This window comes from Marmota flaviventris, chromosome 8, assembly GCF_047511675.1.
Source record: "Marmota flaviventris isolate mMarFla1 chromosome 8, mMarFla1.hap1, whole genome shotgun sequence".
NCBI lineage: Eukaryota > Metazoa > Chordata > Mammalia > Rodentia > Sciuridae > Marmota > Marmota flaviventris.
In genome coordinates, this window is record NC_092505.1 from 32,427,051 (window position 1) to 32,443,942 (window position 16,892).

Consider the following 16,892-nt stretch of genomic DNA (forward strand, 5'->3'; position numbering starts at 1 on the left):
ATTTTCGCATAGGATTTAGGGACTAGTCTAGACTCAAAAAGCAAAATCCTTTCTATTTTAATGTTCTGGCTTATACATGTATACATACATTTGCAGTGACTAGCAATATCATGAGATCAAGCAATACCAACTTATATACATAGCCTCTTTGGGGAGTCTTATTGTAAGCTGCTGACTATTCTTGATTAGGGTTTTTGTTGTTTCTGGTTTTTTGTTTGTGATGGACATTATTATCCAAAGTACATGTATAAAAGACATGAATTGGTGTGAATATACTTTGAATACAACCAGAGATACGAAAAAGTGTGCTCTAAATGTGTAATAAGAATTGTAATGCATTCTGTTGTCATATATAAATAAAAAAATAATTTAAAAAAATTCTAGAAAATACATAGGCTCTGCTGCCTATGCTCATCTTGAATTCCAGAATTCAAGTGATCCTCCCACCTCAGCCTTCAGAGTATTAGTATTACAGGATGTTTGCACATGCCCAGTTTCTATTGAATATTCTTTAAAACTATCAGATGATTTTCTGGTATTCTCTCAAGTTTGTTACTGTCATTGCAACTTGACCATAGAAAAAACATGTATTCAAAAAACATTACAATTTGTGAAGATTTATTATTTTAGCCAAGGGCTATACTAGATTGTGTTTTATAACACAGTCATCAAAAGGTCAAAGAAATTGCAACTAAGCAAATAAATTATAGCAACACGACATAATGCTTAAGAATACAACCTCTGTAGGTTTAAGCCCCAGCTCCAGAACTATCACCAACATCTATGACATTGAACAAGTTATATAATCTTTCTGTGCCTCAATTTCTTCACTTAATGATAATAAGAACTTCCTAAAAGGGATAGTAGTATTACTAAATTATCTGATATTCCTAAAATGTTTAAAATAGTATCTGGGACATAGAGCTCTTTTACTTTACAGGTCTAAGGGAAAAGAAAGATAGGAGAGGAAGGGAGTTTTATAAGGAACAAACCTGATCATAGCCTAGTTAAGACCATGAAAATTTGTAATTATGAAATAATTGTTTTACAAAATGCACTTTTAAAAGAAGGAAAAGAAAAACATAAACAGGAGAAAAAGAAAGATTCAACAGGTTGGTGGTGGTGCTTTCCCTGTGCTTGTCTCTGAAGGTGACTTTCCAGGGAGATGTATGTTATTTGTTCCCTGAGCTGTGTATGATTAGTTTCTTCATCATACACAGACAAATTAGGAACGCTGCTGTGGTGCCCAGAAATCACCCGCTAAACAAAGTCAAAATTAATGATAAAACTGAGTTCCCTTTGTGTTTGATTTTCATCTATCTGCACTCAATTATAAACGAGCTATCAAAGAAAGCTACCCATTAGCTGTTAATTCATAATGACTTCAGAAAGCAATCCCTATACTACCATTGATATCTCACTGACAACCTCCTACTCTCTGTACAGCTTTAGCAGAAAATCAAAACAGAAAACCAAACTATATAATACAAGCCACTCCTCATTCTGAGCTTTTTCCATGAAAAACTCCAATGCACAGAAATTAGTTTTAATATAAAAAAGCAATAATATAATTTGACCTATATATTTGAAAGACAAACTTTTTTATTTTTAACATGATTTATTGTATCTTAAGAGTGCATATATAAGTAGTAACAGTACATTCTAGATTTCTATTTCATTGTGTCAAAGTGAATATTCTTCAAATTTTGAGAAAGTTTTCAATGAAAAAAATGTCTGAAACCGAACTGATGTGTGTGCTTCACCCAATAAGAAATAGCATCTAATAATTAATTTGAAGTAAGAGTGATATCATCTCATAATTGGACCCTTTCTCTCCTAAGAGGACTAATGTAAATGAGTAAGCATTCTGACTTCTGGCACATCTACACATAAATTTATTTAGTAGCCCTCTAATGAACTGACTCTGAACTATAAAGTAAATGAACTAGCAGTAATATAAACAGATAATTTAAAGAAATACTAGAACAATCTGGGGTCTTGATTTAAATTACTATGATCCACAGATTTGTATACATTGTATTTACTCCATTCTTCTTACAAAAATAAAGGATTTGTAATAAAAAATAAGGTCACATGATATTTAAAAATAAAATAAAGGAGGCTAATGGGGCAAAATAACAGTATGAGACTGGGGTGTCAAGAGGTTATTCTAATTGTAGAATCTACTTACTGTTTAGCTTTCTGACAGACAAAAGAAAATGGGGAACCATGAGATAAAAATAATTATTTCAAATCTTCGGATAATGGCAAACTCTTTATTAGAGGTAAGTTCTAACTGATATAAACTTTGTATAACACATTACATAGAAAATTATAATACTCCTTCCAAACCAGTATTCATTTGGACTTTTTCTTACTAATGAACAGCAATTCTACTGATACCTAAATTCCAGGAATTCAAAACTGCCAATAAATAGTGTTTATAATGGTTTTCATTTACTTTCTGTGTAATGTGCCCATACAAAAACGTTTGCAACAGTGAAGTGCACTTACCTGATGGTCTCTATTCTTTCCATTCATGCATACAATAAAAAACACTGACTGACTCCTATGAATCTGACATTACTTGGTCCCAGGGACATAATGATGATTAAAATTCTGACTCTGTCTTCAAAAAGTGATCAATGGATAACTGATCAATTATAGGCATAATAATAGATTGCTCTATAATTCATATCCATATTGGTCATAGTAAGTGAGAAGTAAATAGTTTTTAATAGATTGAAGGAGAAAGGAATAATTAGTGAGGGGAAAGTAGAGGTTGAGATTATGAAAAACTTCACCAAAATTATACGCATACGAGTTCTGTATCAAATATTTGGAGTCTGTCCAACTACTAAAATAGAGAAAAGCCATTCCAAATAAAAGGACATTATCTTGGCATTGGCTGAGACAGGAAGACAGTCTTTATGACAAGTTTGAGGCAGCTGCTAATATATACCAAATGTTAAACTATCTGTGTACAACTGGAAATTATATTTGAGAACTGCAGAAGATATTATAAGCCATAGTATAGGTGGACTCATTTATGAACTTCTATAAAATAGTGATGTGAACATGCGGGTTCAAATGATTCATAATGATAAATGAGATTGATATTGTTTCATAGATGGATCTTCAATTAAAGTTTCTTTCATCCAATTATTTGGGCTAGTTTATTTTCTCTTTTATCATTAATAAAAGTATAGTAGCACAATTCACAATAGCTAAATTATAGAACCAACCTAGATGTCCTTCAGTAGATGAATGGATAGGGAAACTTTGGTATATATATATAATGGAACATTACTCAGCATTAAAAGATAATAAAATCATGGCATTTATAGGTAAATGGATGAAGTTGGAGAATATAATGCTAATTGAAGCAAGCTAATCCCAAAAAAAACAAAGGCAAAGGAATGTTTTCTTTGATAAGAAGATGCTGACCCATAATGGAGATTGGTGGCTAGGAGAAGCATGGGAGGAATGCAGGAACTTTAGATAGGGCAAAGGGGAAGGAGGGGAAAGGAGGGAGCAAGGGAGTAGGAATGATGATGGAATAAATTAGATATCATTATCCTAAGTACATGTATAAGCCACAAATGTGTGAAAATGTTGTGTACAATCAGTGTCTTGAAAACTTGTGCTCTATATGTGTAATATAAAATGAATTGCATTCTGCCATCATGTACAACAAATCAGAATAAATTATTTTTTTTTAAGTAGAAGAAGATAAAAACCAATAAGTAAAAGTTGAAGATATGGAAAAATGTAAGCAATAATATATTTTTCTTTCTAGGCATGCTGACCATTTAAAAGGAGATCAGAGTGGATTCATGGGACCATGAATTTAAGTAGCTAATTTTTATCTATTGAAAATGAGATCACTTCAGTGTATTTATACACTGCAGAAGAAACAGTATAAATATTTGTGAGGAAAAAACTAAGTCATTAGGGGCTGGGGCTATAGCTCAGCAGTAGAGCACTTGCCTAGCACAGGTGAGGCACTGGGTTCGATCCTCACAACCACATAAAAAATAAATGAATAAATAAATAAATAAATAAAGTTTTATTTATTATTTTTATTTATTTATTTATTATTATTTTATTATTATTTAATTAAAAATAAAATAATAAATATTATTTATTTATTATTTTATTTTTATTTTTTATTTATTTTATTATTTTTATTTATTATTAAAAATAATAATAAGTCATTAAGCATCAAAGGCCTGAATAAAAAAAGAAAGCTCAGGTTAAAGAATAATTGGTCATTATTAAAAATTACAAGTTTTTTTTTTTTCTGTAAGAAATGTAGAAATTAAGAAAAAACAAGCCAGGGGAAGAGGTACAGGTTTATAATCTCAGCCTCAGTGGCTCAAGAGGCTGAGGTAGGAAGATAGTGAGTTCAAAGCCAGACTCCACAAGTTAGGGAAGCCCTAAGCAACTCAGCAAGACTCTGTCTCTAAATAAAATACAAAAGACGGATGGGGATGTGGCTCAGTGGTTAAGTGCCCCTGGGTTCAATCTCTAGTACCCCCCCACCAAAAAAATAAAATAAAATAAGACGAAACCTCAATTGTGTTGCCTTGCGTGTTTTCAGAGTAAAATTTCTTAAATTAGATCCAATATTTTATTTAGTCGCCTTATACATGTGACATCATTGTAAGTCAATAAAAGTCAAACTGACTATACTGTATGCCAAATATTAATACCTGTACAATCTTGCTTGACTTTATATTCTATCATCCCATAATCAACCCAGACAACTTTTTCCTAATCAACATCCACCAACTCCTTCAATACAAAGTTATGATGCAAATCTTCCCACAAACCCGTAATTTTCAACCTGTATCCACTATACTTCTCCTTCTTTCTACTCCCCCCAAAATCTCTTATCCATGCCCTCTTTCTCTGATTGCTTCTTTATTGGGTTCTTTGTTGGCCCACACACACACACATACACACACACACATATAAGCTTCTTCTTCTACTCCCTTATCAACCACAGTATGTTTGAAAAACACCTGTGTTATGAAGAATTTTCTTATAATGAATTGTATAGTTCAAGGGAAAGCATTTTAGCTTTCCTTTTCTTCATATACATTCAAAACAGTGCAACGCTTCAAGTGTGGAAAATATAAGATTAAACTGCTATTGAATAAGATATTAAGAAAGAAAAATAGCAAAACTGTAAATAAATAAAATAAATAAATAAATAAATACAAGCTAAGGAAAAAAAAGGAGGGGAGGGAACACTTCCACTTCCTCACTCATTTCTCTAGGCAAACAGACTTACTCTACAGACTGGCAAATACACTGCCTTAGAAATTTACACACTTATTTTGTTTCCCATCAGTATTCTAGCAAGCTCTGTGGGGCGGGAGGAGTGGAAGGAAAGAAAGAAAAATGAATCAATTAACAAGACTTTATTCTCACCTACAGAGGGGAGAACATTTTCTAATATGTTATTTGGGCTCATTAACATTCGTATTGTATTTTGCAAATACAAAGAATTATCACCACTGTGGTAAGGGAAAGTGCATCTAATTCTAAATATGCTTTCTCCCACAAATTAGATGTTTCTATATAAAGGTTGATTAAGTTGAACTACGTAACAATTGAAGTGAAAAAAGAATTTTCTGTAGGTCACAGAGAAAAAAAAATTACCACATACAATAATATATAAAGACATCACAAGCAAGAAATAATCAGTTTGACCGAAATCCTATAATCATTATATACTGTGAGAATACAATGACCCAAACTGCAGCACCGGAATCATAAAATATTCTTCTACCCAGCATAGAAACTTCATCTTCCATATAAATAAGGATATTTTAAAGTTTGAATTAAAAATGATAAATTTCCTTGGGGTTTCTTTTCTTACCCTAGCAAATATCCATTGAAATGTGTAACATCAAGATGCACAAGGCAGTAACAGAAGACCAAAAAGACAAGAAAACAAATTCCAATAAATTTTTGAAGATGAAAAGCAGTTGGAGGGATAAGGAACTAAGGAGAAAGACAAAACATATAATCTGATATTGCAGAGGAAGAACCTGAAGAGACCTAGCTAATTTTCCCCTCACCTCTTAAAAAAAAATAAAAATAAAAAACCTGAAAGATTCAGTATCTGGAGATTGACAGAACCACTCAGGAAGGTAAGATTCCATGTTAAAAATCAGGGGGACAAAAACTCTAGAGTATGTGTATCCCTACAAATCACTACTTGCTACCCCTCAAACTAAAGATAAGAGGTTCATTCTTCCGGGGGATATGAATTAGGAAGTTCCAGACCCAGAGACAATAAGAAATCAAATGACAGAGGACAATCACATTATTGAAAAAAAAAAAAAAAGAGAATTAAGCATCTTACTGAAAGATGTATCTCTCATCCACTTTCCCTGTCCAAAATGTCAATAGCAAGTATAAAGTCCTCCATTAAATACCTATTCTACCTACCCTCTGTAGGAGACTAGAAGATTCAGCTCTGGAAGAAAGTAAATGGAGTCAAAGAAAAATGTTCACCCTTTTGCCATCAATGTAAGATCTGATTCAGTTCTGACCACCCCACAATAAAGCTCACCAGAAACCAAACAGCATCTATGCACAAGAGTTTTCAATTGCTTTTTCCTACCTCATTTGAAAATATGACTCTATCATCATGAAGATAGAAAAAAGTGAAAGAAACAGAATTAATGTGGGCTGGGTACAAAAATCTAAAAAAAAAGAAATAAGTAAATATCTATAAAATTTTCAAAGAGATAAAAATGTCTTTGGGCATTTAATTAAAACAGAATATATTCAAAAGGGGTAGAAACAAAAATATTACTAGAAATTTTTTAAAAGATATGATTAATAATATAAAAGCAGTTGGAATATGGGAAATGTAATCTCTCAAAATGACACAGAAAGTCAAAATGATGGATACCTTAGAAAAACATAAACCTAGAATATTCAATATGCAAATATTAGAAATCCTCAAAACAGTGAACAAATAATATAAGAAGAAGAAAACTGGCCAAGACATGACACAAGAAAATATTCTAGAGATGAAGAACAAAATGCTTATCAGATCAATCATCTTAGGGAAATAATTAGATACATTTTCAATATGCCTCACCCCTGCCCCAAATCTCTCTAGGGCATCTTTCTGTCTCAACCTCATTCCAGATCTAATAATTAGTTTTGCTTTAACAATTTTATCTCATACCCACTGTAATGCAGACTCTCTCCAAAAATCCTCTTTCTATTCCAGTAAGGTACCATCAGTACTACTGTTTCTCAGAACCTTACAAAATAGAGATAATAGTTTCCATCAAAAGAACTAAAAAATATGGCATAAAATAATATATTAAGTGTAGGACATGGTTCAAGTTCTACTTTGTCTGTGTAACTTTCTTTCTTCTTTTCCCTGTGAACTCTCAGCCTGACTGACAATATAGCATAATGTAGAAGAAGAGCAGGATTGTACTGTCAGAAAAACATTTACTCGGGTCCAGATTCTACTATCTCCATCTCTTTTGATCTTAACCTACTCATCTTTAAGACAAAAATATAATTACAATACCTGTTTTCAAAATGTTATCGTAATTAAAACAAATATGAATGCAATCTCTAATTTTTTCCTGCATGTTAAATTACAAATACAGGTATTAGGTTTTGTGTTCCTTTTCTACCAATAAAGTGTGTAAGATCTAACTACAGTGTAAAATCAGAAAAGCTATAAAATAATCTAAATCTGCCCAAATTCATATGTTGAAATGCTAACCCCTAATATGATGTCTTTGGAGATTGGGCCTTTGGCAGTTAACCAGTTTTAGGTGAAGTCATGAAGTTGGACCCCTCATGATAAGCTTAGTGCCTTTTCAAGACACACCAGAGTTTACAAACTTGTAGGCAGATGCATTCTCTTCCTCCCACACCCCTGCCCTTCTGCCAAGACAGAAAGAATGACTACTGTCTAGAAGCCAGGAAAAGAGCCCTGAGAACTCAACCATGCTAGTATCTAGGACTCCCAGCCTCTGAAACTATGATTTTTTTTTTTTTTTCAGGCCACCCATTCTATGGTATTTTGCTATGGCAGCCTGAGTTAATGCTTAAGCCTTTGGAAATGCTAAAGGGTTGATAAAAGAAACCTCAGCTTTAGTCCATGTTTCCTATTGATTGCTGAGGTAAAGTTAAAGTACACAAATATCCCAAACACTAAAAATAATTCTAAATGCCCTTGCTAGTCTTTTGGAATCATAAAAGAAGACAAAATGCGAATTAAAAGAAAACTAACTCTTCATAGTTTGCCTCCAACCCCTGATCTCTAAAAATGAGTTACATTTTTGCTATTAAGATAGGCCTTGTTTTTCACCCAGCTCTCTACCTCAGGAAGCTGGACAACATGGACCCTATTTCCAGGAACTCTGACTTCCCATTGGGCTGGGCCAATACAGAGCCCCAACAAAAGATCAGAGGGGGTGGAGGGATGAAGGATCAGAGTATTTTTCACCCCTCTGCCTCCTCCCCTGCAAGGATTTCATTAACTGTGACTCCCACCAAAATTTAGTGCTCCTCTCAGGATGGCCCATTCCTCCTCTGGATTTCTTATTAAACCTTTGCTTCTTGAAGCTTAGCCATGGTTAAAATTTAGATGACTTCCCACCGTAATCCCCCTGTGAACTCTCTTGTGGTTTCCCCTGCACACTCAACTTTGAAAATAGCCTTTTTGAAAATAATACCTATTCAAACTGTCCTATTTTGAGAACGCCATTTGCTTCCTGTTGGGACCTCGATCAATACACACTTTTTACTCAGGCAGCACTTTCAGGTTAAAATATCTTTTTTTCCTTCTATCCCTCTGGTCAACTTCTAAATACATTACCAAGCATGCTGAATGTCACTGCCCCTCTGTAAGTTTCTCTGTTGCCATCACAGAATAAATAAACGATTCATTCATTTTTTTGCTGATAGCACTTTAAGTTTCAAATACTTACACACTTTACAGTGCACTACAAGCATCAAAGATCAAGGACATCACCTGATACAAAGCACACACTTAAGAATAGAGATAAACTGCTCTGAAATTTGGGAAAAGTTTTTTTTTTTTTTTTAATTTGCAATATTATTAAAGGTATACATTTTAAAAGTGTGAACAAAAAATCATTAATTTGGCTTTGTATGTGAAATAAAAGTCTATTTCAAGAAATTAGTTTTCTATTCATCCCTATATCTTTATGGCATTGAATGTTTAATTTACCCTATGATATGACTTTTTTTTAAATATTTTGTTTGAAAAACTAATTTCTAAATTTAAGAAGGAGACAATTATATAACAATTTAAGCAGTTAAATATCTTTTTTCAGAATGTTCAATTTAAAATATCAGATATTTTACAGAGAAAACAGCTATTATTTCAATGATAGGTGATGAGTTTTTTTATTAATGGCTACCAGATAAGTCATAAGAGAGAGATTCTCAAGTGAGTTATAAAGGTCAATCCCTTGTGGACTGAAACAAATTTTCAGGTTCAATTTAAAATAAGATTTTTAATTACCAAGATAGACTACCTAGGGACAACTTCAGATTGAAAGACCAAAACCTCAAGTTTTTATTTTGTTTTTAATAGAGAATATAAATCCTCCAAAGAAAATCTGATAGATATAATTAGTTATCCACTTATGGAAAGTGGTATATCTGTATATTAATATTATAATAGCACCTAAATGTTTCCATAACATTTAAAATGTCTATAGATTATAAATATTATTTTAGGTCTATATTTATAATTCATCTCCTTCAATGTAATTTTGAGAGAATAAAAATGAAAAATCACAGAACAGTTTACATGATATTTACTGAGTGTTTCTTTGCTGCTAAACAGATTTTAAAGGCCGGGTAACAAAGTCAAAGCCATTTTTTAAACCATCAAATTTTTTCATTTTATCAAAGTAAATAATTCGTTTTTTAAAAAGTATAGTACATAGATAGTACAAAAATCATATAATATTTCAGTTGGCATGGAAAAACAGATGCATAACATAATTCCCAATGTATACCAATAATCACTCATTTCTAATATAGTTTGAGTATCTCTTTTTTGAAGTGCTTGGGATGGGAAGAGTTTCAACTTTATATTTTGGAATATTTTCATACAAGTAATAAAGTGTCTTGGGAAGAAGATCCAAGACAAAATACCAAATTCTTTTATGCTTCATATACACATACCCCAAAGGTAGTTATGTACACTATTTTTAATAATACATGCATGAAACAAAGTTTCAAAGTATGGAATTTTCCACTTGCAGCATAATGTCAAGCACTCAAACAGTTTCAGATTTTAAACCATTTTAGGTTTCAGATTTTTGGATTAGGGAGGTTCAGCATGTCCTTAATTATTTTACCGTTTGTACAAGAAAAATATATTAGAATAAATTCATTCAACATTTAAGTTAAAAAGTAAGCAAGCGTATCAGGGCTTATAAAATTTTCTAGCTGAAGAGGCAGAAAAAAATTCTGCAACATTAGTAATTAGTAAATTCTGTTTCTAAAATAATAAAACTTTAATAAAAACAAAATATAACTATTTCATTGCATGACAGTTTTCACAAATCAGGCCTTATAAACTATAGAAGAATGAAGTAATTTGAAATGTTCTTTTAAAACTAGACCTAAAAATGGCTTTAACATTCTTGAGTGTTTTTTAACATTCTTGAGTGTCTTTTCTGCCAGGCAATATTCTTATAGTTGAACACTATTCTTATAGTTATACAGGGGAGCAAACAATAAAGCAAAGGCTCTGCTCTTGTTAAGCTTACATAGATACAGAAAAGGGATTATTTATATTAAATTTAAATCCCTCTTATTGTATATACTATAATTATTGTTTTCTCTTTTTTAGTACAGACTAAAAAGAACTTTGACTACCATCCCATGTTAAATTGTCTCTTTACTCCATACTATATGCTTTCCTAGAGACTATATGTTTGCCAATGTTTCAGTAATTTTCATATAAACTTATAATTTCAATATTTGTAAAAAAATCTTTTAAACTTGCAACACACACATGAATTTTGATCTTAAACATATCTTGTAATTATATCAATAATATTAAATAGCAAATGCCAATAAAATAATCCAATCAAAGGATCTATCAAGATAGTCAAAGGAGGGCTGGGGATGTGGCTCAAGCGGTAGCGCGCTCGCCTGGCATGCGTGCGGCCCGGGTTCGATCCTCAGCACCACATACAAAGATGTTGTGTCAGCCGAAAACTAAAAAATAAACATTAAAAAAATTCTCTCTCTCACTCTCTCTTAAAAAAAAAAAAAAAAAAAAAAAAAGATAGTCAAAGGAAGCGAAAAATATATACAGACATGTAAATATATAAGGATAGGTTAAAATCAAGTAAATGTAAAAGGATATAGATTCTTATATAACTAAAGTACAGAAATCTGTAACCCAGACTTTGGATCCTGTTAAGCATTACCATTTATCCTCAAAAAAAAAAAAAAAAAGGTTTTGTTGTACAGACCCTGAATGCAGAACCATATTGCTAGCCACTGTGCTGGGAGTATGCAGTATGTTCAGCCTGACCCTCATTCACAGGCCAGTTCATTGGAAACAAAAACCTCCAAGTCAGAGGTTAGAAAGGTAAAGAACAAGAAAAAGTAAAAGCAGGTCCCCAAAATGCAGGGACAGGCAAACAACAGTCACTTCCATGCCCATGTGACTCATTACAACATCAAATTAATCAAGACCTTCTCTATAGGTAAAAAGTCTTTTTACATTTTACCACTTGAAGAGAGTTTCCAACTTTGCATAAAAGTTTATGCTTTTTAAGCTATACGTTTGCAATTACTAAAACTTACTTTTTCAACATCACTTCTTACATATAGTTTCTGAATATCTGATAATACAATTAAATATGGTATCTTACCAGGCAAACAGTTATAATCTAACACCTTCCAATTTATTGATGCCCGCTTTTAAATTTTCCTGACAGTAGATTGCTTCTCCCACCATTTTCATATATGTTAGATATTTTACTATTTTAAAATGAACTATGCAAATAGGATAAAAGCAAAATAATAAACTCAAGTAAAAATAGGACGGAAGAGCATACCTTTAATTTGGATCCATGAGGTACCAGTACAGATTTATTCTGCTTTGGTGGGATGTACAGCTCCCATTTTCCATAATCCAATTTTTTATATGGATATGAAAATGGATTCCAACCATCTAAAAAGATATTTTTTAAAAAAGTCAGTTAATAACAGCTTGAAATTATTAATAAATTTCAAGTAACACATGAAATATTGATCATTTATACAAAATCAAATTGTCTAACAAATAGTTTTCTAAGGCTGTACTAGCAACTTAAATTTAAAATGACCACTTTTTTCTATCTAAGTTTTCCTTTTGCTTCCTAAAAGTAAACAGAGATTATGACATTTTTCAATTGTACTTTCAACTTTGTTACTGCTATCAGTAACTAGGATATAAAAGAAAACAATAGGTCCTTTTTTAAGTAATATCATCAAAAAAGAAAGTTGATACCAACAAAAAGAAATGCATTATATGTGATTAGATAAGATACAGAGAAGGTATTGTATTTGCAAGTAAATGGATGGATTTAGAGAAGATAATGCTAAGTGAAGTTAGCCAATCCCCAAAAACCAAAGGCTAAATGTTCTCTCTGATAAGTGGATTCTGATCCATAACAGGGAGAGAGGAGGCATGGGAAAAATGAAGAAACTTTGACTGGGCAAAGGGGAGGGAGAGTAGAGAGAGTACATGAGGGCAGGAAAGATGGTGGAATGAGATGAATATCATTACCCTAGGTACAGGTATGTCTGCAAATATGGTGTGATGCTACATTGTGTACAACCATAGAAAAGTTGTGCTGCAATTGTGTACAATGAATCAAAATGCACTCTGCGGTCATGTATACTTAATTAAAATAAATTAATTAATATAAAAATTTTAAAAAGAAAAAGAATTGAAATCATATGTACCCAAATTCAAAAGAGTATGATACAGCTCAGTTAAAATCTAAAGAAACGCCTCAAGCAAGAAAGTTAGAAGGTTACATACTATAAAAGATGAAGAAAAGCTGGACTCCCAATCCAAGAAGAAAGCCAAAATAAATAATAACAAATTCATACCCACAGGCAAACTTAATACAGTTGGCATTAAAAAATAGTGAGCAAAGAACACATCATTGAATAAATGGTGATGGGACAGCTGGTTATCCTCATAAAAAAATGAAATGGATCCATATTTTATAATATACCTGAAAACTATTGAACATGGATTATATTTAAATATGATGAATAAAACTGTAAAGTGCTTAGAAGATAATACCCAGAAATACAACTATAATATTCAACTTTAAAAGGAAAATTTTTAAATCGAGACACAAAAGAACTCTATAACACTTTAAGGAAAAGACTTATAAGTTTGCTAAAACTATAAGCATATTTTCATAGATAAAGAGATCAGCAAAACAATCTATTAACAGGGTAAACACATTGTAAAAAAAAATAGCATACAAAGTATACAAACAATACTACAAATCAATGGGGAAAAAATAAACCAATAGAAAAAAATGGTAAAAGAATATAGTCAGATAAAAGGACACTTGAATGACCAATAAACATATGTAATGATACTCACGCTCACTTTTAATCAGAAAATCAAAACTAAAACAACAATGAAATGTCATTTTCCACTCATTACATTGGCAAAAACTTAGTTCCAAAATATCAAGCAGCCAAAAAGGATATAAAACAATACTGCTGCTGAGTGTATAAATGGAGAAAAACAATTTAGCATTATATACTGAAGCTGAAATTATGTTAACCCTGTGGGCCAACATTTCTATTCCCAGGTAATAACCTAGAGAATTCTCACAAATGTGCCTAAGAAAGCATTCAAAAGTATCCACAGAAGAATTGTTTGCAATAACAAAACTGTAAGCAATCAAAATTTAAATCACTCAAAAATGAGTAAATACTTTACAGTATAATTAAACAGGATGCTACACAATAGTACAAAATTAATGGATTAGAGTGAATGTATCAATATACAAACATCCAAGACATAAAAGTTAACTTGAAAAGGAAACAAAAATATCATTTATATGATGTTCAAGGAATATGCAAAAGTAATGCTTACAAGCACATACAGTAAAAATATTAAAACTTAAATGGGAATTTGAAATATCAAATTCTATAGTGATTCTCTCCAGATAGAGGGAAGGGAAAACAAGAAGCTTCAATAATATCTATCATATTTTATTGCTAAAGGTGAGTGGTATACACCCAGATGCTTATTACATCACTCACCATTTGCTTACGCCTAAAATAGTTTTGTTTTGTTTTGTTTAAAAAAAAAAAAAGGCACTCCTGTAACATACAGTTACTGACATTAGATGTTCAGCCAAGAGATATATAAGCATCAGGAAAACCCTTTCATTCATCCCATATTTTCCTCCTTGACAGCCAACTCTTCCAATTCCTGAGCTAAGTCAATCTGAACAATGGGGATAAACTGGGAACAAGAAGCAATATTTAAATAAAGATCTTTCTATATATTTCCATGTTCTCCAGCATGAAGACAAGCTGAAAATGTCTAAAGGTCTATACCTTTAGGAGCAGCCCAACAGAATCAATATTACTATACATACCTTCCACTAAAATTTCAAATACATCTTATGTATGTATGCCATAACATTATTCTACCCCAACAGGGTTTAATCCATTTGTAAGAGAAAAAAAATAATAAATAAAATAAAAAGCTTGAAACAAGAATATCTGGGCATTATAACCCTGTATATATTGTACTGTCTTTTTATGAAGTGTTTATAAAGTGTCTTTTTTTTTATGAAGTGTTTACGCTAAACACTTCAGATAATTAATAAACTTAATACAAGCGGATTTTTTCTTGGTTAAACATGCAAATAAAAGGCACAGTCATTAGTTAATTTATTCATTAAAACAGCATTTCATTCATAGTATAGGTTCTCCTCAATAGAAAACTGAAATTAGTGTTCAAAAATAAGTCATTTCTCAACCAAGGTTACATTGAGAAAAAGTACACCAAACTAAATACTAAAATTTAAAATGGGGTATCCATTAAAAATTGACCTATTAATAAGCTTTTGTTAGCTGGGCATTATGGTGCACACCTGTAATCCCAACTACTAAGAAAATTGAGATAGGAGGATCTCAAGTTCAAGATCAGGTTTGGTAACTTAGCAAGACCCTATCCAAAGAGAAAAAAAATAAAAAGGATTTAGGATGTAGTTAGTGGTAGAATGGCTCCTTCATTCAATCCCTATCCCTAGTACGAGAGAGAGAGAGAGAGAGAGAGATTTTGTTACTTTAAAAGAGAAACTTCAATGATATGCTTTTTCAGCAACCTGAAAATGTTTTGAGTATCATTTGGAACAGTTCCTTAGTATACCATCATTTGAGTTTCAAGATCTATAGAAAACAATTATTAATATCTGTGTGAAGAAAAGTGCTTCCATTATGTCTTATTTTCCTTTTATAATCTGTATATTATAATTTCTATTATAATATTACAGTGATTTAAAACTGCAAAAGCACATGTAGATTATTTGTAACTCTACATCATAACTCCATATGATCTTCAGAAATTTCATTTCACACCTCTATTCTTCATGGAAACTCATGTGTTGACTCTCACTATAGGTCCTTTTAAACCTAGCTTTCAAAGCAGAACTAAGAACATTGTCACCTGTGCTTAAAGAAAATCCACTCCACCACTGATCATAAGCAATGCAGAACATGCTGAAGATTTCAAACAGGTGAGAAGAAGGTGTGCAAGCATATACGGATGAAACTACTTGACATTTCTGTAATAGACAGTTTCTCCCCTCATAACTTAATTTTACTTTTAAATAAAATCTAAGAATGTAAAATAATAAGTTAACAGTCATATTTTAGAGAAATGTACATCTGGTGAAGTAAGTCATGTGACTATTCCTGAATTTTAGTGAATAAAACTGAAAATAAGGTAATAATGCTAATAATAAGCAGTTCTAAGACATATCAGAATACATCTAAAAAGCATACATTTAGAACCAGTATGCAAAGCTTTTTTTCATTTCAATCCTATCTGATTTATATTTTGAGTAGGCAAAACAGAATTGATTTAATGAAGTACATAATGTAAATAGTTTGTATCACTTTGCAGGCCTGAGGGGAGAACCTAAAATAACCAAAATAATGTGACAATCATTTACTTCTCTACCAAATACAGAACTATCCACTCAAGATTTTCTAGTTTTGTAATTTTCAAACCTTAGCATCAGAATCACCTCTGGTGGTTAAATCACATTACTGGGTCCCACCTTCCAGAAATTTTGGTTTGGTATATCTGAGTTAGAACCTAATAATCTAAATTTCTAACAAATACCCCAGTGATGTTGATGTTGTCAGCCTCTAAACTGCACTTTAGAAATAATTTTTGAAGTTAAATAGGTGACGTGGTGTGTGAGGGACTCTCCAAATCAAACTGAATTTAGACTATCAAAAAATATTCTAAATCAACTGGTCAAAGCAATTCTGACACAAAATATCATTAATAATTATTCAAGGCAAAGGTTGTTCGCATGAATTTTACGATTAAGGAGAGTTGTAAAGTCCAGGGATATGACAAGCGAAATACAAATCATAGAACAGATCTGACAGATTTAAATTTAAGTATATTAATATAGGAAAACAAAAATGGACAATTTAAACATGAAAAGCCAAAAAAAATTTACTTGGTTAAAAATATGGGCCACCAATAACAAAATGAATAAAATTTGAAGGCTTTTACCTAGAAAAATGATATTAAGCTTTTTAAATGTTAACATATGAACTCATTTCTT

At 31.7% G+C, this 16,892-nt stretch overlaps 1 protein-coding gene across 3 annotated transcripts in view; it reads right to left on the reverse strand.

Annotated features, from left to right (window-relative positions):
* The window catches only part of Gbe1 (1,4-alpha-glucan branching enzyme 1), a 268,831-nt gene that overhangs the window by 168,149 nt on the left and 83,790 nt on the right, over nt 1-16,892 (reverse strand). For all 3 annotated transcript variants that reach the window (XM_071615136.1, XM_071615135.1, XM_071615137.1), the window contains one exon: nt 12,114-12,229. In XM_071615136.1, the coding sequence (XP_071471237.1) occupies nt 12,114-12,229 (116 nt within the window). The remainder of the gene's footprint in view (nt 1-12,113; nt 12,230-16,892) is intronic.